This window comes from Corvus cornix, chromosome 2 (genome assembly GCF_000738735.6).
Source record: "Corvus cornix cornix isolate S_Up_H32 chromosome 2, ASM73873v5, whole genome shotgun sequence".
In the NCBI taxonomy this organism is placed as follows: domain Eukaryota; kingdom Metazoa; phylum Chordata; class Aves; order Passeriformes; family Corvidae; genus Corvus; species Corvus cornix.
In genome coordinates, this window is record NC_046333.1 from 19,485,343 (window position 1) to 19,508,888 (window position 23,546).

A 23,546-nucleotide genomic window follows, 5' to 3' on the forward strand; every position below is an offset into this window, starting at 1 on the left:
AATGAAATAGATAATAACACTGCTAAATGATAAGGGACTTGCCTTACATTCATGCATTTGAGCACGATAGAAAAATTCAAAGTTTGTATCTATCTGAACATTAAGCCCCAAAACTATTATAAAATTAGATGTATTTAAGTTTGGATGTATGGAGATAGGTGGAGCTTTTCAAAATACACAGAGATAAGCATTGATATAAAATCTGGGTGTGTTATTTGTTGCACAGTTAACCAGAGTACGAGCCTCATGTCTGCTGCTAGCCAGATCTTGATTGATTTCACATTATATTTCATTACATGACATTCTGTTCAGACTAACGTGTTTATCACATCGATTTTTGAGTAAAGAATGCTACAGTTACAAGTGATAGGGATCACATATTTCTTTAGAAATAACCACATAAAAATGTTGTAGCAATCAATTTGTATATGGTATCATAGCCATAACGTATCAAATCTTTATGCAATTATAGGCACTGGGGTATTTTTTATACAGTGAGACACAGAAATATTTTTTGTTAAGAAGAATTTTTGCAGATGGAAACTTTACGGCAGTCTCCTTGCACTTCACAAATTAGTGAATGTGAGCACACAAATAAAAAGCAGAAGAGACATTTCTATTCTTGCCTGGGTTCCACAGATGGAGTTCCTATACAATAGTAGCACTTCAAAAAGCATGAAAGGCTGATTTTTCAGCTGCTCAGCTACAGCTCTACATATGAAAATCAAAAGCATCCCCATCCACTGCATAACTGTATGAAAGCTGTTCCAATCCAGAGTGCAAAGTCCTTTCAAAGTCATAAGCTCTACACGTTGTCTGCATCAGACATCCAAGAGGAGGTGGCAAAGGGAGAGACAAGCAGTAAACTTGGCTTTCCTCCTCTCCCCAGGCCCAGAGAGTGAAGCTGGCTTGGCTCAGGGCTGTAAGCTATACATTTCTGGATACATGCTTGGCATGAGAGGATCATTGCTTGTAAGCTTTGCAAATTCCATTTCATGAATTATTGTTTTGTTTCCTGTATTCTCCAACCTTCTAATCTGTCTTGTGCTTTGGCACTTCTTTCATATCTTTGGAATGTGTTTGCTTCTAAAACAAAAATATGGCCTGCGGGGGTATGGAAAAATTATTCTGTGCTTTGACCTGCCCATTGCATCCAGAAATCCTTCCATCTTTTTCACTCTGGTATACATATACTAATGTAAAGGAAACATATGTAAAAGAGATAGATGACAAGCAGAAATAAGCTTAGCGTAGAGGAGGCTGGAGGCCAGTATCACCTTATTTTTCTGCTTTTAAGAGGTTATTCTTTTGCTGACACCTACTCATAGTTAGTGTAGATTGCTTGTCAGCCTGGGCTGGTTGGCGGCAAAAGGCCCAGTTGAACTTTGTGCTCTGACAGGCTGATAAAAGGTGGCTCAGATCTGTGGGTTTGGTGGACAGTCCTGTCTGTATGTTTGTGGGTTGACTGTGCTGGCTGTTGGTCAGGGCAGAAATCTAATTTTCCTGCTAACCCTCAGGAGTTTTAGCTGCATGTAGGCTTTATGCAGGCAGAAACAGTTAAAGAGGATTGTTGGTCATACCAACAGGATGATTGGACTACGGGGTACAATAGAACACATCCTAGTTTCGCATATGTATTTATCCTTTAGAATTATTTCTTCCCAGTATATGGTCTACTATTTATTAGTGCAGACTATTACTGGGAAATACCACTACAAAAAAGATCTGGAAAGTTCCCCAGAACATAAATTTTACAACCCATTTTGTAATTCTGTACTTTTTAATTCCCTAAACTCAACTTGAGAAATTCTGAGACTTCAATATTATTGACAGATCACGTAAAAAAAATTGTCAGTTCTTCCCAAAAATACACACCAAGATTGCTAAAAACAGATGGTGTTTTCATTTAAGGCTCTGAAAAGTTATTATTAATTACACATCACTGCCCTCTGTGGGTTGAAGATAGTGAAAGGTCAGGCTGAGGTGAGGAGCCATCATTAAGTGAAACCTGACAGTAAAGGGCATATTTTTACATTGATTTGTGGCAGTGGGTCCTAGTCTTCCACTGGCACATCACGCTGAGTAATAAACACTCTCTGAAAATGGCAGAATTACTTCTAAGAAGGCCACAACCTGTTTAGGTCTGTAGGTCTATATGCCTAGACTTATCAGAAAATTTGTATTCATATTCAGAGAATTTTTATCTGCTTTCTGATGGTCTGAGGGGAGTTATTTCTTAATGATTTCATTCCATTGTAATTCAGAATCTTTCTCATGCTTGTCTTCATCTGAAGGATGATCTAAAGTGTTTATAGCTTCTCTTTCGAGCACTTCAAGGGGGAAGGTACAACTTACAAGGCTCAATATCCTCATTAATTCACCTGGGGATAGTAAGAATAAAGGAGGGGAAGGATTTCTTTCTGTCTTAGAATTCCTTTTATTTTGTGGCTGAGTTTAATATTTTTCTATCCATGAGAGACAACCATTATTCTCAAGGCTACATTTCTAACAGAGTCAGAACAATATTAGGAACTGACACCAAAGCATTCACAAGGAGTGTGTGATTTTCCCTTACAAGATATTGCAAAGAAACTTCCTGTGAATACACTTTCTTTCAGAGCAATACAGTAAGTATTCCAGATGCAATTATAAAGATTCTTCTGTGAGACAATCTTCCTAGTTGCATCTGCAGTGAAACAGAAATGAAACACAGATTTTGTTCTTGATCTGCACCTCTCCTATTCATATTCTGAGCTAGGTTCAAAATATTTCCCTGGTTCCTTCCCATCAGATATTTATTTCAGCAGAGCCACAGGAAATGAAGCAGAGCTTACCAAATGGATGGAGGCAATGAAAGCATTTGTTAAATATTCCTGGACTCTTCGAATCAAATATACATGAGGCCTTTTTAATCAGACAGCATATTTTCAAATGATTCATCAAAAAACAATTAACTGTTTGTTATTAATACCTTAAGAATACTTTCAAGATTCACTGTATCAAAAGACTTCCCTTACTGCAGAACCTTTCAGACCTTTGAGAGAAGTAAAACTCTTTTTACATACTCTTTTTAAAAAATTAGAAAAAACATCTCTGCATTCAGGTTACTTTGAAAACCGTATCTTCCTGACAAGCTTTGATGATCCAGAATCTTTTAAACATGATATATGTTATGCAAAGCACAGAAAAATAGTATAGAATGAGCATAATGTGACCTTAACTGTCATTGTTCTTTTCTCTAGTTTTGGATGCACTGTTATCCCTCTGTTTTACAGGAGTATTTCAGGAGGACAGTTTACTTTTCAGGCATTTCTTCTTGGTTTAGAATGAAATGTATTTTCATGATGTGCAAATGAAGTTAATTAATAAATCTGGTTTTAATGAAGTTTTATTTTCCTTGGTGTAGAAACATTATTAATAACTTTTCATGGCTGACCAAGTAGTTTAAAACTGAATTATTCCATGATGAGGTGCATTACTTCCATGCTTCCTCCTTTTTTCAACAAGGAGTGGAGTGCAGTACTGAGCTTCACGTGCACATCAAAGAAACAGGAGGCAGTAGGAAGAAGAGTCACAGCTTTCCTTTATTTGTCCATAATTTAAAGACCTTTTAATGAATTTGTATTTCTCCAAGTCACAGAACAATTAATATCTTTGCTGACAATTCTAATATCATCTATCTACTTATTTCGGTTTCATTGCTTGAGAGTGAGTCCTATTTGGAGAAGGGTCTGAACACCTCAATTTGGGCTGTTGTTACCTCTGCACTGCAGTACACAGAATACTTGCTTAATTTAAAGATCTCACTTCCTAGGCTTAATTTTCTCATAAGTAGCTTGAAACAAAAGCACATTAAAATACAATAAAACTCAAGACTGATGCTGTATAGCAAAAACTCTTAAAAAAAAAAAAGTGATTATTTTATCTTCTTCACCTGAAGGTTTATTCAAAGTACACGAGAGAGTTTCTTTTTTTTTCATTTCTCACTAATTTTCTCTTAAAAATTCCTAAAACACTATTGTTTTAGTTTAAAACAGTAAATTAACCCTACAGAGTTTGACCTTACTTTTTACTCAAGCAAAAAAAGCTCTACATGAGCTAAATGGTCAGAGAGTATGAAATTATCAAATGTATTTAAATGAATTAAAAATGAACTGAAGTCAAGATTTGTTCATCCAAGACTTAAAATTCAAGTTAACATTTTCTTTCCGATCCTCTCCCCTATTTTCTTTGTTTCCTTGTTTCCTCTTTTCTCTCTCTGTTTTTCCTTCACAGTGACACGAAGAAAAATGAGAGCAGCCAATAAGGCCATGAAGATGCGAGTTCTGAACAAGCATATGTGTCCTCTGGCACACCTGTCAATCACCAGTCTGATAACAATTCAATACAAACAGCTCAGTGGTGCTTTATAACAGCAGCTATAGTTAAAATATAGTTAATAGTTAAAATAAATCAGCTACCTTATTCTAGAGAAAGGCACATACTCTGCATTTTAAATGTGAGGTTGATAAGTGTATGCAAACAAACCAAACAAAATATTTGTACATGTTGTTAATAATGTAGGAAAATCTGGGCAGAGAAGTAGTTATTTATTATTCTGCCTTTAGCTAATGTTTTGAAAATTTGTTGCTCCTATTAAATAATTCTTGTGGTTAGTAATACTGTTGCATTTAGTAAATTGCTGCTAATTATCTGAACACTGAAGCTCTGCATTAAACATATAATTCCAAAACTATTAAGTCTTCCTAGAATAGCTCTGAGACAAATAGAAAAAATTTCAATGTAGGAAGAGATTTAAAACTCAAAATTTATCCTTCATCATTAAACTGAAGGATGCTGCAGGATGCACGCTATGGGATTCTGAGTTTTTCGGCAAATTGAGGTAGCAAAAATGAAGAAACATCATCCAAAAAAGGAAACAATTGAACTGCAAGAATCTGCAGAGTAATGGTTCCAAAAGGCAGGAACAAATTAGGGACAAGCATGCAACAGGATGAGTTTTACTTAGGAATATGATACTGATGTGCTTACTCAAATTCCAGTGTCCTCAATGAAAATTTGTGACTCTCAGCAATGAAAAGAATGCATTAAAAGGATACAATAAAAATCTCAAAATTTTCAGTGTTATATTATGGTGGGAACCAAGCATGCTATTTAGTATGTCTCTGTCTTCAATAAAAAACAGAAAGAAACCTGAAGCTGATCAAATGACATATTGGAGAAATTATTTGATCCGGGCAATATATATTTACTACCATACAACATATGTACATCAGCATGCATGAAAATTTGGTTTCACTTTTAAGGCCAACTTAAAAAAATCAAACAATTCCATTTCCACAGTGCATTTTAGAAAGAAGGAAAACAGTGAGATGAAACAGGGATATTTCAGTTTTCAAGGCTTTTATTACAGTCTGTATTAGTCTCAGTAGGTTTTCATAATAAGGGTTTATGACAAAGTCTATCCAGTCACCCCCTTAATTTCCTCCTTTGTGTAAAGTTTTAGATGATTTTCATTCTCTGAAATATCTTTTCCCCAATTTTCATTTCTGAAATTGACCTCATTATAAAAAAGGAATATGCATTTCAGAAAAAACCCCATTCATTCTAATGAAAAAAATAGATGAATAAAAGTATACCACAGATAAAATTCCTATTTTAAAATGCACCAATTTTGTTGGAATTCTGAAATCTCAGTGAATTCCTCAAGAGCATCAAAAGACATCAACACCTCCCCCTGCCACGGGTACCAGCACTTGCAATGTTTCTAGAAGTAAAATTCTTAAATAGTAAGACTATTCTTTCTTAACTACTCTAAGTGCTGAATTGAGAAAAGTTTAAAAGATGCTTTGATAAAACGTGACTGGTAATTCACCTGGAGACAGGATTTTGTTTCAAGTGGGTACACATTGGAAGGAATGACAATTAAATTGCTGGTTAAAAAAGATGAAGTTATACTTTAAACCCACTTATTTTGGAAATCCATAACGGGAAGTAAAGAATAACTTATTGTTTTTCTTTGAATTATTCTGTGTATCTCACTTTCTTATACCTTGGGTTTATCCTGTCACAACTATTAAATCTAATAGATTTCATTATAACCAGCTTTCACTTATAACCAAGCAAACTTTTCTGACATTTGCATCCCTTTACGTTCCTATGATAGTATTTCTATCAAATATGCTTTTATGTACTTAGGTTCTTAAAAAATACATCTTCATCTCATACGTTATCCTTACTGATTAGAAGACAGAAATAAAACAGCTCCTCATTGTAGAAGATAATTCATTAGGTACTTTGTACTACTTCATCCTCTCTTCATTTCCCAGCCCTCCCAGCCCTTCTTTCTCCTCAAATGCATACATTTCTTCTTCATTTCCTCTCATAATCCACCTTTGTTTGATTTTGGGTTTTAGGTAGCTTAAGGGATACAATTTTGATTGCTTGGATTACACTTTTTTCCTTCAGTTCTGTTGCTAAGTAATAATAAGCATCAAAGCCACTTGATAAGACCATTAGCATTTCAAGCAACTTAGTTGTTTTGTCTCAAACCTTGTTATACCTTTTTTTTAATCACATTTTATAGGTCTCTGGATTGTTCCCATCTCAGAGTTGAGGCAACTGTAATATTTTGGAAAAGAAAAGCTTCAAAGAGAAATAATCACAGTTGCAAAAAATTCTAGGAAGACTATGGACAACAGTTACAACCCTCCATAACACCAAACAAGGACAGTGTGCTAAATGTTGGGCAATGCTAGATTTCTTGGATTATAAAATGAAAGTAACCCCTTACTTCTACTGACAACCTAAATAAATGCAGAGCATATCGAGTAACAGGTGTAACAGAACAGTTTGTGGATCAAGATCATAAAAAGTTGTTGCAACCTCAAATTTGTCATGTTTTTCCTTCTATATGGAATACTCTGAATACCATATTGAAAGATGGGATGCAAAAGTCACTTATCAAATTTCAGCTTTTTTTGTTCACCTTTAACTTTTTAACTCATCTTCTCCTTCTTTTCTTTTTTTCCCCCCATTAAGGTTTTCCTTTATCAGTTTGGATATGGACTGAGAGAAGGAAAACAAACTTGTTTTCCAAATAGGAGGAGCATACCCCTAACAACTCTAGGACCAATGGTGACATCCATGATGCATCTTGACCTCAGAGCACCCACTGGGAAGGACAATGGCAGGGCACAGCCATTGTGTGTCTTGGAAAATCTGCATGTACAACCAGCCACAGTGAAACTGGGACATGGGTAAAACTCATGTCTCAGGTCTGCAGATCAGACCAGGCACTGCCAACGAGTGTTTGTCCAGGATGCCTTTTGGAGAAAAAGGATGGAGAAAAACCTTTTCTTTCACATGCCATGGATCAAAGTACCATTTGAGTGACACAGGGGGCAGGCAGAAGCTGTGCTAGCAGGACAACTTTTCTCCTCTGACACTTTGATAGATACTTGGTAAGGCCAGAAGCATTCCATTCGCAGTGCTACAGTGTTCCACAAAGTGGGAATTATGGCATCAGCCTGTGTGAAAGTCCTCTCAGCTCTTCAAAATGTGAAGATCTGCTCATGAAGAATTAAAGAATTGTCGTTATAGCTGCCTTGAAAAATAAAATCCCCAAGGCAAAACCAATTCAGCGGAACAAAACATCTGGAATCTTCCAGAGATTTTTTTTTTTAAGTCAATATTTCAATTTGGCAATTCACATTGAATAACACACTGGTTCTCTGTATGATACTGAATAGAACTAGGAAAATATATCTTTACCAGAATTCTGGTGAGGCAAAAATAAAATAAAAAAAAAGAAGTACATATCTCTGATGTAAACAAAACATACTTAGAAAAAGTAAGGTTATTTTAGGCAGGACCATGTAATTAAAAGATTAGTAATAATTTTCAACACCAACAATGGTAATTCTTAATTCTTGTACACTGACATTAAAAATTTTAATGTTTTACTAAATATTTAATCTGTCACTTCCTCCAAGTGACAACTCTGCAGGACAAGGATTGACATGAATATTCCCTACTAATCATCAAAGTGCATCGTATGCTTTTTCAGATGAATGAGAGTGATTAATGTCAGTCAGGTGTTGTTCCTACTTTGATGCAGTGGGATGTTCTCTGGGGTATAACTGTATTTCTTTCTTTGTGACATCTAATATACAGCCTATTTTTATTCTATTGGAATATTCTTTTCAATTGGATTGTAGCTTTTGGCCTTGTATAAATACAGAACAGATCCTCTGGGATATTAGATGAACTGGACAGCCTCAGGGGACTCAAAATGCTGAGGCTGAAAAAAATAGTATGTTCTTTATATAGTCAAAGCTCAATTAAGTATTTTAAGCTTCACTGAATCGATTCTGAACAAATGAGACATCCTAAAGAGAAATGCTCAAGTCCTGTCTCTATAACATCTAATGGATACGACTATTTATTTCTGAGAGTGCCAAAGAACCAGCTATCTGATTTAATTTTTTAATCTGCAGGTATGAAATATATTCTCTACAAACTGAGGGCTCTTATAACTGATAGATATTCCTATAATAAAACAGTTCTCTATCCAATGGCCACCACCTAGTATGTTGAAGGACATATGAAGTTACAAATAACTAAATACACATAGCACAGCAGAGATATAGAAGACAAAAATTTGCAGACAGATTCACGCGATCTTGGTGTTTGCATTGCCAGCATACATATTAAAACTTTACATAAGTATATGACAACATTTACTGAAATATTCAAAATTCAAATATTTATCCGGTGACATGCCTGATGGCACCCAATATTGCTTACTGAAAGGTATAATATATAGTTACAAGTCTACAGGAAGCTGTAGGGAAAGTAATAGCCACCTTCCCTCTTGTAGATGATTGCTTTACAATGAGACAAATCATACTTAAGATTCCTTTTGACATGTGGAGTTAAAACCCACCATCAACAAAGAGAGGCTAAAGTGACTGCAGCTGTGGCTGCTCTGGGGGCATCTGTGACTTTAAGTAATTGGAATCCCATCCAGACTGGGACAAATTGCATTATAACAGCAAGTCCTGTCACCTTAACATATTTCTTAGAAAAAACTCCCTGATGGAGAAAGTGCAGAAGTCTCCTTCTAAGATGTCTTTCCTATGGTAAGAGATACAATTTTCCAGAGAAAGGCAAATGACTGATCTAAGAACAAACAAGAGAACACGTCAGCCACACTTCAATATGTATAAGAGAATTTGTAATACCTTTCAACCTGTCAAACACATACAAATGAAACCAAGGTAGAACAGGAAATTCAGTGGCATTTTTTTCTCTTCCATTAATTTTTTTTTTGTTTTCAATTAAAATCCCTCAGAAGTCCTTCCATTTTTTTTCCCCCCATGCAGCAACTATTACATTATCCACTTCTGGTTTATAGTTTCAGGAGCTGTGATAACTTCAATTCTCTGGTTCCACTTCTTCAGTTTTCCCCTAGATCTTGCAGACAGTGCAGAAGTTCTGTCTGCGTTTTCTAAATGGATTTATTCCCTGCAGCAAATAAGCACAGAGCTAATTATCAGAAGAGTATAAACCTTTTAGTGTGAACTGAGGAAATATTGCAACATTAAAAAAGGCAAATCAAAGAAAAATATAGCCACTAAGTGACAAAACAACCAAAAATAAGAAAACTCCAAGGGATTTTTGGAAGAATGTACCTTCCCCACCACTTCTACAGTAGAAATTCAATTTCATCATGTCAGTATGGAAGGACAGATTTTAAAATAATTTTTAAGAATTTTCTACAGCAATGGCATCCTCTGTGTAAATTCTGTAGCAATTAGATTGGCATAGTCAGAAAACTAAATGGTATGCTGTAGGGTATTTTATTACCATTTACCATGATGTTCCTACTTTGGTCTTGCCACATGGTCATCCCTACCTTTCTTTCTTATATGACCACATCTTCTGTGGATATTATTTGTAAAACCACTCAGGTTTTCAAATGCATACAGTGAAAATTCTCTTGTCAAACTCTTTAATATTGGTCTTTTCAAGACAGATGGTCTCTTTAACCATTACGGCCAAAAGATTTCAGATCTAACCTGAATAAACCCCTCACTTCTCTGAGAAACAAATCTTGGTACAACTTGGAAGGAGGGGACTGCAATTTTTACAGAAATTAAATTCCAGAGATACTGACTTTAAAAGACTATACTTTTAACTAAGGGAAAGTCTAAGATTAATTAATGTGCAGCTAGTGAGTCGGGGAAGATTTTCATTAGTTCTTAATTTCTTTCCATAGCCCACATATTCCTAAAACAGCTAGACTGGGAAAAGAAAAAAAGCAGAACTCTCTTTCTTTTAGTAAGTCCTGAAGAATAGAGCTGGTGTATAAAATGTTAAAGAGATGGAAACCCATATACATAATTTTTGACTGCTAATAAGCTTTTTGGTAACATACTCCCTCTGAACTCCCGTGGAACACAATTCTGAACCGGATCACACTGTAAAAATGTTCAGAATAATGTTGTGCACTGCAGAATCCTTCACGTCTAATGATATTTCCATGTCATAAATAGGAAGAGCCTTATAGTGTTCGCTGATCAATGAAGTGAATTAGATGCCTCATGTATCAAAATTTAGATAGTACCTCTTCTGGATCACATTGGAAATTCTTATTTAAAGAAGTTTTTCTTCCATGCAGATCAAACTAAATTAAACTGGAAAACAGTAATATACTAGAGCTGTGCTATTCAGTGGAAAGCGTGGAAGGCAAGAGTGAGGTGCTGAGGGGAAGACCAAATCACATCTAAATATAGACTGAAAATTTTAATTGGATGAATGGCAGAGTAGCTTTATCATTCTGTCACTTAAAAGAAGAAGCACTTTATTCAGATGCCTAAATGAGATGGTATAAATGTACAGAAGACAAGTGTAAGCAAACTATTTAAAAGCTGAAAGATGCTTCACGTTTGTGCCTTGATTTATTGATTCAGCCAAATATAGATTGAGTGTCTGGTCCACAGTAATTTCAAACAAGAAAACAGTTTCCAATAAACTGAGAAGTTAACTATATAAAATAAATGTTGTTATACAATTGGACAAGCCTAATTTTCCTAAAGGTCATATGACCTTTCCACAACAGCTCACTCTTTTTACATTTCAGTGAAAGAGAAATTGACATCCATAAAATTGGATGCCAAATAATAATTTAAATGATTAATAATAAAATGGAACTTGTGGTATCAAACCTTATCCTATTGTTATAATAAGAAAGGTGTGGTGACATCTCACAGTTTAGAGAAAACAGATGATTTTGCAAAGAAATAAAGTAAGGTTACTTGCACTTTTTTGTTCACCTTTCTTTTAATGGTTTTAGTATCATAAGTTTTCGAATTAAAGCTAAAATATATCACTGTATTTTTATTCAATGACTGCTATCCAACAAATAAGAATGCTTTCCATTATAAGATTTTTTTTCCACTTGTATGAATTTGAATAGTAAGCAAAAAATTTGGGCTGGTAGTTTTCGTTTAGTATGAATATCTGAAAAGCATCCACATCAGGTTTTGACAGATGCAGTCTCAAAGGCTTGGGTTTTTTGTTTGGTAGGTTGTGGGTTTTTATGGAATGCTCATTCTCTTTAGAAAACAAGACCCCAATTCTGCTAAGAAAATGCTCATATTTTGAACACACCCAGTTACTCCTGGTTCACATTACAGCTAAGATTAAATAATTCTCCTTATTTTTTAATTCCATAAGATCCATACTTATAATAAATTTTTTTTATTAAAAAACAAACAAAAAAAAAGCCCTCCACAAACTTTCCAGATCATCTAAACAACTGGAGCTAAAGAAAAAATAGTATCATAGCTGGATTAAGAGCCTCTACTCATTTGGTATGTGGGATCGAGCTAAGAAATGCAATTTTTAGTGTTAATCTTCTTCTTTTAGTGCTCCTGCTGAAGGCAAAATCAAATATAATCTGCAGACCACACAGGTACACCCACATATTCCAGACTGTATGGCAAATGGTCTGTAACTCCTGATTTTAGTAGTATTACAGTGTCATCTCTCATGACTTCATTAATTTAAACAAAAAATCATTTTAACATGGTTTCTTTAGTTTTATGAGTAGTTTAAAATTCCTTATATGAGCTACCTGATCTTTTTTAATTTTGCAGATATGGCCTGGCAAACCTTGCGGAAACACATTACAAAACAATGAGGAACATTGGGAAGTGCTGAGGGAAGCTGGAAACCTGAGATGTGTGACTGAACAGAAAGATTATTGGAAGAATTTGAGTCTACAAAGATAAGAAACTGCTATGAACAGACTATGGGGTTTCTGTGAGTGGGCAGGAAATTAATCTCTGAGCTGCCATCACCCTTGCACCAGCAAGCACCATGAAGTTACCGAGTCATGGAAGGGTTGGCTTCCATAGCACGGTGGTGGAAAGAAACTGATGTCTCTCAAAGCTCCCATTGCATTGACGCTGTTATTCTCTGCTGCAAATAATACCTGCTCTCTACAACCCTCTTGGATGTCAGTGCATGCAATGATAAGACAATTCTACTTCACGTTATGGGGTCAACCTACAAAAAAATACACTTAGAGATTACTACAGTCATAAATATGTATACTAAAAAATTCCTAGTCTGACTCCCATGAAATTAATTAGATCAGGGCCCTCCATCTTTGTGAAATAAATTATGGCAAATACAGAAACACATCTGGTTTGGGGTGTTTCTGAGGTGTTTTTTTTGTTTGGTTGCTTTTGGGGTTTGGTGGGGGCTTTTTTTTTTGTTTGGTTGGATGGTTTTGTTTGTTTTGGTTTTGGGTTTTTGGTTTGGGGGGGTGGTGTGGTTTGGTTTGGTTTTTCTTCCTGAAGCTAATGAGGATTCAAAGTTGAAGGTCAGAAACTGAAAAAAATACTGCAAAGATAAAAATTAGACTCTTACGTTAAGAACCCTTATGAATTAATCAAAGTAATTTTAAGCACACTACAACTTGATACTGCAAGCCTGCCAAAGATCAAGGACTACCAGAAACTAGAACATCTCCAGGACACTAAAAGTGATCTGTGAATTAAAAATAAAAGTTGCATTAAGGGAATTCAAAACCTGTAACAAATTAATGTTCTGCACCATGAGCACTAGTACTACATGTGATCTTGCTGAAGTTTCACAGTATAACATCTGCTCAGTTCAGTATTTATTTGAAAAAATGGAAGATACTTTTCTCAGTGGAAGACCAAGGGGCTTCGGGGGGTAAAAAGAGTGAATGAGAAAAGGAAAAAAGAAAGATCTTCCACCTTTTCTGAGGTCAAATGGAACTCAAAAATGTTCAGTTTTTTTCTTAGAACATTTCTTAGAAATTTGGGGTGTTTTGTCCAAGTGGGGCAGTTGATCAAGAAAATTAGATACTGTATTGGGATTTTAGATCTGATCAATGCTTTATGCTTTGTAAAACTATCAGCAGGCACAAGGTTACATCTTGCATTATTTATTATCTTAAAAAAAAAAAAGGTTAATTAAATTTCTGAATTCTTTAGCAGAAGTGGTGTGGAAAATGCTCAAAGCTCAAGGCTATACTTCAGAGGCTATTGTTCAGACAAAGTCCTATGCCTGTTTCACAGTTGTTATAAAAAGATCTGATTTTGATGCCTGTTGCTTCAGTAAAAATCATTAAACAGTAGCTCTATCATCCTTCAAAGAACTCTGCCCTGAGACCCATTTAAATCACAACTTTCACTGTCGAATGTGTGTCCTGAAAAGTGTTAGAAAAAAGCAAAGTATGTCTGACCTGCAAAGATCCCAGAGTCACTTCAAAGTCTCATATGATAAAAAGCAGCAATGTAAAAGGAGCATTCTATGAGATTATGAGCTGACAAGTCAATAAAGCAAATCAGTCCCAGAGATCTCTGACTTGGGGAATGGGTTCAGTGAAACAGCACTGGAGAACTGTGCAGTGTGGAGGGGACTGAAAGTGCATTTGTTATCTATGTCACATTATGCTATTTGGTGCCAGGCTGGGGCAGTGGTATCAACTCTGGGACACACGGCTTGTGACTCCACATGGAATGTTACAGGATATTGCTGAGTTGCTTCAATGACTCAGTGTGCATCACTCTGTCTAAATCTGTCAGACTGCCCAGTTTTATAACTAGGCACTGCCCTGCATGACAGACATGCCCTAGTCACACTAATCCTATACTATTCATCACCCTCAGCTCCTAAGGGAGGAAATGGTCAAGTTCTCAAAGAATTTGAAGGAAATAAACCTGATAATTCACATATGCACAATTTCACTTACATGTATTTCTAGAAAAACAATGATTGTAGGTTACAAATCCTCTCATGAACCTCTTGTCTTCACAAGAAGGATGCCAAAATACAAGGGTGACTATTCAACTCTTTTCAAAATACTTTTTTCCTTCAGAGGATGTTTAAATACATTATTCTCTCTCACCAACTCTTTGGAATGAATGCTTACATCTGGTTGCAGTATAGGAACACAATTAATTATATTCTTCCAGTAACTGACAATAAGAAGATTGAAATAACTTCCTAATGTACTCATCTGAGAAAATAAAACACACTGAATGGTGTCTGCACTGTAAACTCTTTTTGAAAAACTGACTTATTTCTATTTAATCACTCTCTCATTCTCAATTTGCTTGGAAATATGCTTATGTCATTGTGTCAGAATCAGGCCTAAAACAACCCTGTTTGAAACAATGTCTATAAAGATGGAAAGTGCTGTTTGAGATTCAGGAAATACAAATAAAAAATTATCTTGCTCTGGGAAGTAAAGATGCCATGAAAGTTACTCTTGACAAGTAATACTGTATTTCACAGTATCTCCACTGATTTCCTTCAGAACTCTTGGGACTAATATTCTCTTACTCTCACTCATTAGTCAGACAAGACATTTCATTGACTCAAAACAAGTTTTAATACAGTTCGCAGGTCAGAAACGGGAGTAGTAGTTTAAAACGGTGTCCTTTTGAGAGCTGTAGATACTCATTAAATAAAAGCCATATGCTGCTGTGTGGAGTGAAATACTAGAAAAATTTACACTTCGCTGTTAGTTTTAAAGAATTTTGCTAATAATTTAATTTTGTCTACAAAATAAACCTTATGTCTACGTTTATTAAATCTACAGATATTCTATATTTTTTGGAGCATGATTTGAAGTTCAGCAAACTCTTAAGTAAAGCATTCAAGCAAATCTTTGAAAATTTAATTTCTTCCTCTAGTTCCATGGAGGTCAGATAATTTACTTTGAGGCTACCTGAACCCGATGCAATCTCTAACTTCTACATTAATGTGAAGGGCCAATTGTTTTTCATGCAGTCAACGAGAAGAATCCATGTAGAAATACACATTCTATTTTATGCTGTGAAGTAGAATAAGCGGTTTTCTTAAGCCTTATTCTTGATTGAATTCCCATAGAAGTAGGGTCAAATATATGGATTTGTAAACATCTCACTTTTAGCTACTTGATCCTACAAATACAAATGTCCAGAATGTAGCAGCTGGAATCTGCAGCACCTCTGCTGCAAATTTTTATCTCCACAGCCCAGGATAGTAGACCTCTCCACTAAAAATAACCAGGGCATTAGAAAATCCACTGTGAGTGATCTATACCTGAGCTCTGGCACCTGCTAAGCTGTACACTTCTACTTTACCAACCCTCTCCTCTCTACATTAGGCTGGTTAAAAGCAATAACAATACCAAGGGAACAACTGTGACGGCTTCCAGCTTTTGCTGAGAAGCAGCAGCCAGGTAACAGGGTCTGTGCTGCAGCAGCCCTGAGCAGCTGGAGGAGGCTGGGTGCTGGCTCCAGCTGCCTGCTGCCCTGGCCAGGTCAGGCTGTGGATGCCGCAGTATAAATGGGGCCCTGCTTCACTTGCCATGCGCTGGCCAGGACCTCTTGTCTTCCTGAATATCATTATGTCTTTGCTCATTTGTAACTGGATGGAATTAATTAAATGCCTGGGTAAGGTCCACTGGAACTTCCTAATGAGATCCTGTGTGTATTGGCCTTGTCACAGTCAGCAGAGGGAGTCACTAATGGCAGGTTTCACCTTCCTTATTCATCTGCATACTTGTTTTAGAGCCTTGTTTCAAATCTTTGAAAGAATCTTCCCCTAACTGTACTAGATCTGAAATAATATTTTTTAATTAAAATGTCTATATACGAAAGCAATTAACATTGATACCACAACAATTATTTTCAACAAATGGTTTTATCCTTTGTTGCTCCTTTCCTACTGTGATACCTAGGACTTTCTTTTTTTTTAATGGCAGAGACAACTTAAGCAGCAATAGAAAGCTTATTCTAGATCAGCAGAATAATAAAATGTATTACCCCTTTCACCTAATAATCTTGCTTGCCCCTCTATAAGCATGTTTAAAAATACATGGCTTCTTCTGACTCATAAAACAAACTGAGCGCCGATGAGGCACCCTCCCTCAGCACTAAAACAGGCACAGTGAACATGCTGCACTTGATCTTTGAAATATCTCCTACAATGCTATTCTCTTACAACTGCCACAGACAAGACTAGAATGTCTCAAAATCTCACTGGAAAAAGTTTTGACTAGTTATATCCAGATCTTTTTGGGGAATGTTCTGTTAGCTTTTGCATCGCTATCAAAAACTTTGTAATTTGAATTTCGATGGGTGGTGAGTTGGGTATTTCAGTTTTCAAAAATAGCTGCACTGTCAACATCTTTTGTTTACGTAAATGTTGAGGGGGTCAATTTGAAGAATACTGTATGTTTTCAGCTAGTTCAACAGCCCATAACTTTGACTGTATTGTTATCATTCCATACACAGACAGTTTTCTTCAAAGAATATGTAGTACAATTTCAAGAGAAAAAATATCAAAACAACAGTAACTTCAGAGAAATTCCATTAGGAAAATGAATTGATTTTCTCTAGCTGCAAACCTTAACAAAATAAGTTCATGCTTGGCTATAGTACCCTTTTATGGTCTTTTAGTTTCATTTCTCATTTTTGTTTATCTCATAATCTGAGATACCACTTTAGTAGTATGATAGATAATATTCTTAGACTTCCTGAATGTGAACAAGCAATGCATATATTAAGAAAAGACACTGATGCATACCATGAACTACAATTTTTTAAGAAATGGCTTTAATTCTTCCTCTATACCATATTTCCTCATCTTTTCATTGCTGTGCCATTGTATATATAGTCTTCACTGTCATTTAAACTTTCAATGGATATGGTGACTTCAGCCAGAGACAGTTTGCTAAGTTTTAAATTTGAGACAGTAATTACCTTCCCAGATCTTCTCTTCCTTGCATTTTCAACTACTCACTACCTACAGATCTGATTTCACTGACATTAACTTTACTTTAAATCAAGGGATACTCAATCTGGATGGAAATACGAACCAGCAGGAGAAGCTTCAGTATGACTTCCCGTTACTATGTGTTGTTTAATTAGATTTTCTTCTTAGAGACACTGCTAAATAGAAACTCAAATTAAAATATGGGCTTTTGGATCCTTATAAGCAGCGTAACAGGTAAACGTAAGATGATCTACAAAAAATCCCAGGTACAATGATGAGAATAATTTTTCCTATCTCCAAGTAGAATTCTTGCTTTTATTAAAAGAAAAAAATTGAATAAGTCATGACTCAAATGTTTTCTATTCAGACTGCCTTTAAAAATATCTTTAAACTCCCTGGAGACAGGGTTTTAAAATAACGTAAAAATAATGTCTTGAAAGTTTATTAGGATAATAAAATAAGGTGAAAATAAGAAGAGGGCAATGTCTCAGTGCAATAAGAATAAAACAAAGAGAAAACATATAGAATATTCCCAAAACCTAGAAAAAGGAAATTTTATTGTCATATATAAAATTCCATTAAAGTCATATATTTGAATCTTAGTATGGCAGATCTCTACAGGCTATAATGATAGGATATATTATGAAAGGGATAGCTATCTAATAAACATCTGCTCAGATTAATATAGAAAAAATATATTAAAACAATTTGTCCGTTCTGAGGGCGGAAAAAATAATTGCTGGACACAATCAACAGCGACACAAACACTACATGCAAACGACTCACACATGCCTGATGTCTCTAGTATTTATTTTCCACCAAAATTAGTTTGCAACTTAGCTTATAACTAAAATTAAGCAATCTTAAAATGCTTATAACTACAATATTTAGTTACTACAAATTACACAGTGCAGTAATGAAATGACAACATAATCTGATGTTTGAGTTAAGATAAATATTTATCTATCTTTTAGTTAAGATAAATATTTATTTTCACATTCATTTTATGTAATGGGATCTATTTTATATAATGGGATCTATTTTTGTTTTCATTTTTTAATACATTAAAAATTGAAAGTTATTTTAAGACAACAACTATTATTTTTCTGTAATCTACTTGCCTCCTTTACAAATTTGAGCCTTTCTAGGGAAAAGAACATCTCAATAACTATACAGTTACTTGATGAGTGGTCTGCGGTTATTTGTAGGTGTTCGGACTAATTCATGAAAAAAATCTCCTGATGCTTGTCAAAGGTTTTATTGTTTTTATATTTCAGGAAGACATATCTTAGCTTGTATCTCTAGATATTAAATCCTATTGAAGTCTTTTATCTTTCAGACTTTAAAATTATTTTTATATTATCCAGAATATTGGAGAAATAATTTTTAGTAATTTATTTTAAAGGAAAAAAATATAATTTATCATTTAAAGTTAAGCCAGCACTTAATATGCACTGGAGATAGAAACTTTAATGCACTTCACCAAGACATTATTAGAGATATCATAGGAAGGGAAGATAACAGACAAATGGCAAATAAATTGCACCATGATTTGTATTTGAACAACCAGAGCTCCCTGCGCAGATACAAGTAAGCACAAATACACACACTGTCTTTTGCAAAGTTTTCTAGTATGTCTAGAAGTGGTCTATTTGGTCACTGTGTCTGAACAGTGTTGATTATTATTTTCTACATAAGAATTAATTTCTTGTCTGAACTATATAATAATTTAAAAATTGCTTTTACAAGCAGTTAATCCTTTTTAATGAACAACAAAGGAACAGCCAATTTTTTACAAATGTCTCAGTTTTCACCTGCAAATTAATAACTAGACAGTCTTTTAAAATAATTTTTTGGTCATCTCACATTTAGTGAAAAAAGTATATTTCCAAATAAAATTGATTGTGTACTCTGTACCTGTTTATATAAAAATATAATTATTTAATGCAGTCATATTTTTGCATTTTATTCTAATTTTGTGTATGTTGTCAATTCTTTTTTTTGTGTGTTATCCCATCAGAACAATAGGGCTGTATACTGATAACTACCAATCAGGACGGCAGCAAAATATGAAAATAGCCTCACATGGAGAATATCAAAGAGAAAGGTACTATATGGGAAGAGGGGAAAATGAAAAGAGGATTTTAAAAGATTTTCTGTGGCTTTTCAGAGAAGCTTCTCTTGGAAGAGAAATGCTAAAAGCATTTTTAAGAGACTGGAGTAATAAAAACCAGCACGGAACCAGGAGGTGCGTGGGAGCTCTTCCAGTCTATCAGCTAAACAACAGAATGTCACAGTCTGAAGCACTCTGTGGGAGCATGTACACCCTTACAGATATAATATATTCAAAAGAAAAGGGGATTTTTATTACCTTAATCAGAACCTGAATATGTCCCATGGCTTTTGATGATTTGAAGTACCAGAAGCTCATCACACAAGTCCTGCTTGATTCTTTCCATATGGAACTCTTCACATGGGCTTTTTCATTTATTAGGCCTGTTGCAGTGGCCTCAAGATATAGGAAATGCCCTGAAATTAAATGATGTATTACTAAAAAATGTTTTAGATTTTCAAATTAGATTCCAAAACTGAGCAAAGTAAATGCAGAGACATATGAAGCACACTTCCCTCATAGGTCTCATACCAGTCAACATCAGCTTAGGAGAAAAAATTACCAGATCCCATTCCTTGTGCGCTTCTTATACCAGGAGTAAACTGGTTGTAGCAGCTTAAGGCTTGGATGGGCCCATGTAGAAATCTGGGAACACTTCCATGTTTTCCAGCTACTTTGATTATATGTCCCCCCTGCTGGACAGCAGTAGTTGCAATTCTGACAATACGTCATACAATAGCCACATCATGATAAATTTCAGGATGAAGTTTCCTGAAAGGTAATCTTCAAAATAGCAAGTCACACTAAATAAAAACTTCTGAAACATGGAAAAGACCTTTCTGCATTTATAAATCATTAGGTATCCCTAATGGTTCATATTACCTTTTATCATTTTCAATTTACCTATTATCATTTTTACTCTGTATGCATATTAATGCACATATAAATTATTTAGTCAGAGGAAATTGCAAAAAGAGATGCCTACAGTCAATATTTTTCAAGACTGATATGGTCCTTGAGTCTTCCATCTTTATTTTTAACCAGAAGTATAAAAAATTCTCCCAACTTTTCAAATTCATATTTTTAGTTTGTACAAATAAGAAATGTGTATTTCACATAAACATAAATGTAGTGTAAGTAACACACTTAAATTTTAATTGCACATCTATTAATGTTTCCATATGAATTAGGCAAAAAAATTTTACTTCACTAGATATTGCATAAACGAATGGGCTCATTCTAACTTTGACACTTCTCTGGCTAACGTATGACCATAGATGTTTGCCATAGTATTATGGGATAAGAAATTTGCCTTTTTTCCTGAGGTCAAGCATATATTTAACACGTGTAGTGATGTATTTGTGATACTACCTTCAACATATATATTATTAGACAGTGAAGATGAATTTTTTTTTTCTACATATTTTCAAGTTTATTGGATTTTGTCCTTCAGCAGCTCGTGTAAACATTCAACAAATACTACCACTCCTTTGTGCAACTCTGCTGTGAAATATTTCAATTTAAGGTCAGTTCTGAGGTCAGCCTTGGTAACGTCTGCCTGAGCTATGGGACCTTCAAAAGCAAAGGATGAAGGCACAGAGCTTGTAGCAAGAACATGAACAGATAACTGAGTGCTTTGGCCAAAAAAAGCCGGGAGATGCACTAACAAAGGAGCTTTGTTTGTTTAAATTTATTTATTTATTTAACATTATCTAAAATTAAAGTATGAATAGTCACTATGGGAAACTGTAAGCTTCCTGGAAACAACCTCAAGCTCTGGAGGAGTGGGACCCAGTGGATCTCAGAGCTGAGCTAACTCACCCTTACAAATTGCAGCCAGACCAAACGCCTCTCTCCAGACAAGTATCAAATTATTTTGCCTGACTCATATGAGAAAAAACCTAAGATTCAATTGTCCTAAATTAAAGTTATTGTACAATGGTAATTAATATTTTTATATTGTAACACATCTAATTCATTAAAAATGACAGCCTGATTAGATATTTTAGTACTCCCCTTCTGCCTGTGAAGGTATGAAACATTTCATGAAGGCAATTATATCTTGTTTGTGAACTAACAACATACCAGTTCTATTTCCAAGCGTGTGGTCCCTGGGAGGTCTAAGACTTTGAGGTGAGCCGACCCCTAGCACCCAGTTAAAATTGTCAGCCAGGGAATTTTGCCAGCCACATTTGCCATTCTCAAAGGTGCAGGAAGTTCCGCATTTACTCTCGTCTGTATTATCCCCACAGTTGTCTTCAAAATCACAGCTTTGTTCTGGTCTGTAACACTTGCCATTCTGGCACTGCCTATGGCCATGTGAGCAGGAGCCTGAAAAGAGAATAATGAGGGTGTCCTGGTGAATCACAGTGCCATGCATCCCAGCAAGGTTACTGGAAGGTTACATTTCAGAGAGGTTAATATTTAGTGGGAGGAGGGTGGTCCAGAGCACTTTAATTAAAATCCTTTGGTTCCCCTGAAGTGCCAATCCATTATCAGTTTATTTCTTTTGTATTTTGTCAAGTGATTGCCTAAATAAATGACTGTTTCCCTTGTAAAGCCTCAGAGGGCAAGCTCCAGCCAGGCATTCCTTCACTAACAAAGCTTTCTAGTCTGACTTAATTGCTGACATTCTCCTTTCATGTGGTGTTGGATTAAATCATTTTATTTCAGCTGCAAAGTTGAGCCTACTTTAGGAGCCCTAATTTGGAAGAAGAAACTTTTCTGTTTTAACTACAGAGGTTTGCCTTTTAATGGATTTTTTTTTTTTATGAGTTCAGTAGGTTGGCGGTGTCCTTTTTGTCCAGTATTCCTGCCATTATTTAGGGATAATTCTGCTATTGTACAGCCTAAAGATTGTAGGACTCAGATCACAGGATCTGTTTCCAAGTTTCATGTTTTCATTTCAGATCAGTTTCTGCAGGACTCTGAACAAAACATAGCAAATTTAGTAGATTCTGTAATCAAGAAATGAAACAGAAAATTCTGAAATGGACCCCTTCCCATTTACTTTGTACATTCTGCTCTGCCAGAAATAAATTAACAAGCATAATTTTACTTAAAAATAGAAGCATCAATATATTAGCTCAACAGAAAAAATTTTGAATATATATATGTCTAAAAGTTGCACAAGTACAGGGAGAATCTAAGTTAATTGATACTGAAAATAACATGGTGCTAAAAACTTTTTTCCATTACCACTGTATTAATTTAAAGGCGCTAAATGAAATTCACATAAGGCTGGATTTTATTAAGAGGTCAGAAAAACTGATTTATTAGTAAAAAGAGGATAAGAGATGGGGTATTCAGCGGTCATGTTGGCAACATCCATCCCATGGCATTTGTTTCAGTCAGACTCTAAATTACAAATACCCCAAAGTGAAAAAACATTGTCAGAACCCTTTGCTGTAGGTTTTGGGTAAAGTGAAAACAAGCCATTTTATTCCTAGATGTCAGCTAAAGAAAACAAGTGTTAACCTCTCCTTTTTAAGTAAAAATCCTCCTAATACAATCCTTATTAAAATAAATTTAAAATACAAATAAATATTGGAATATGATAGAAATATCTAGCAAGATTTCTAGGGAAATTATTAATTTTTAATTCCTGATTTCTTAGTAACATAAAAATATGTATCAGGCTTGATGATTGTGTATTATTTGGCTTTTAACAGTTGCTCAGAGAAAGGATGAAAAATTTCTGATCAAAAAGACACAAGTAAGAATAAAAATCTCATACTGACTTGGAAAGTCAAGAACATCAGGAAAAGGTCTCCAGATCTAGAGACAAGATAAATGGGTAATCTGACCAGAAGAAAAGAACTTTTTTGAAGTTCGCAACTACAAGTTTATAAAAGCATCAGTGTGATTTTTATTAGTACACAATCTCTGAAAATGGTCCTGATCAAAAGAATGGTGCAATAGTATCGATCAGTCAGTGTCCATCAGAAACTTCTATCAATCTTCTTAAGAATTTCAGTCATCTGTGTTGTATCCCAAAGGGTGACAGAGATTTATTATAAAGTTGCAGCCTAATTTAAATGAAATATATTTTTAGGAGCTAGTTATTATAATCCTATCTTTCTTTTATGGGATGGCAGTAAGAATTTAGCAAAACATTTTTTTT

At 35.0% G+C, this 23,546-nt stretch overlaps 1 protein-coding gene across 1 annotated transcript in view; it reads right to left on the bottom strand.

Annotated features, from left to right (window-relative positions):
• Positions 1 to 23,546, bottom strand: part of MALRD1 (MAM and LDL receptor class A domain containing 1) — a 239,387-nt gene that overhangs the window by 99,475 nt on the left and 116,366 nt on the right. The window contains exons 26-27 of the mRNA XM_039549861.1: positions 21,509 to 21,754; positions 19,682 to 19,839 (exon numbers count right to left, since the gene is read on the bottom strand). Coding sequence (XP_039405795.1) covers positions 19,682 to 19,839; positions 21,509 to 21,754 — 404 coding nt within the window. The remainder of the gene's footprint in view (positions 1 to 19,681; positions 19,840 to 21,508; positions 21,755 to 23,546) is intronic.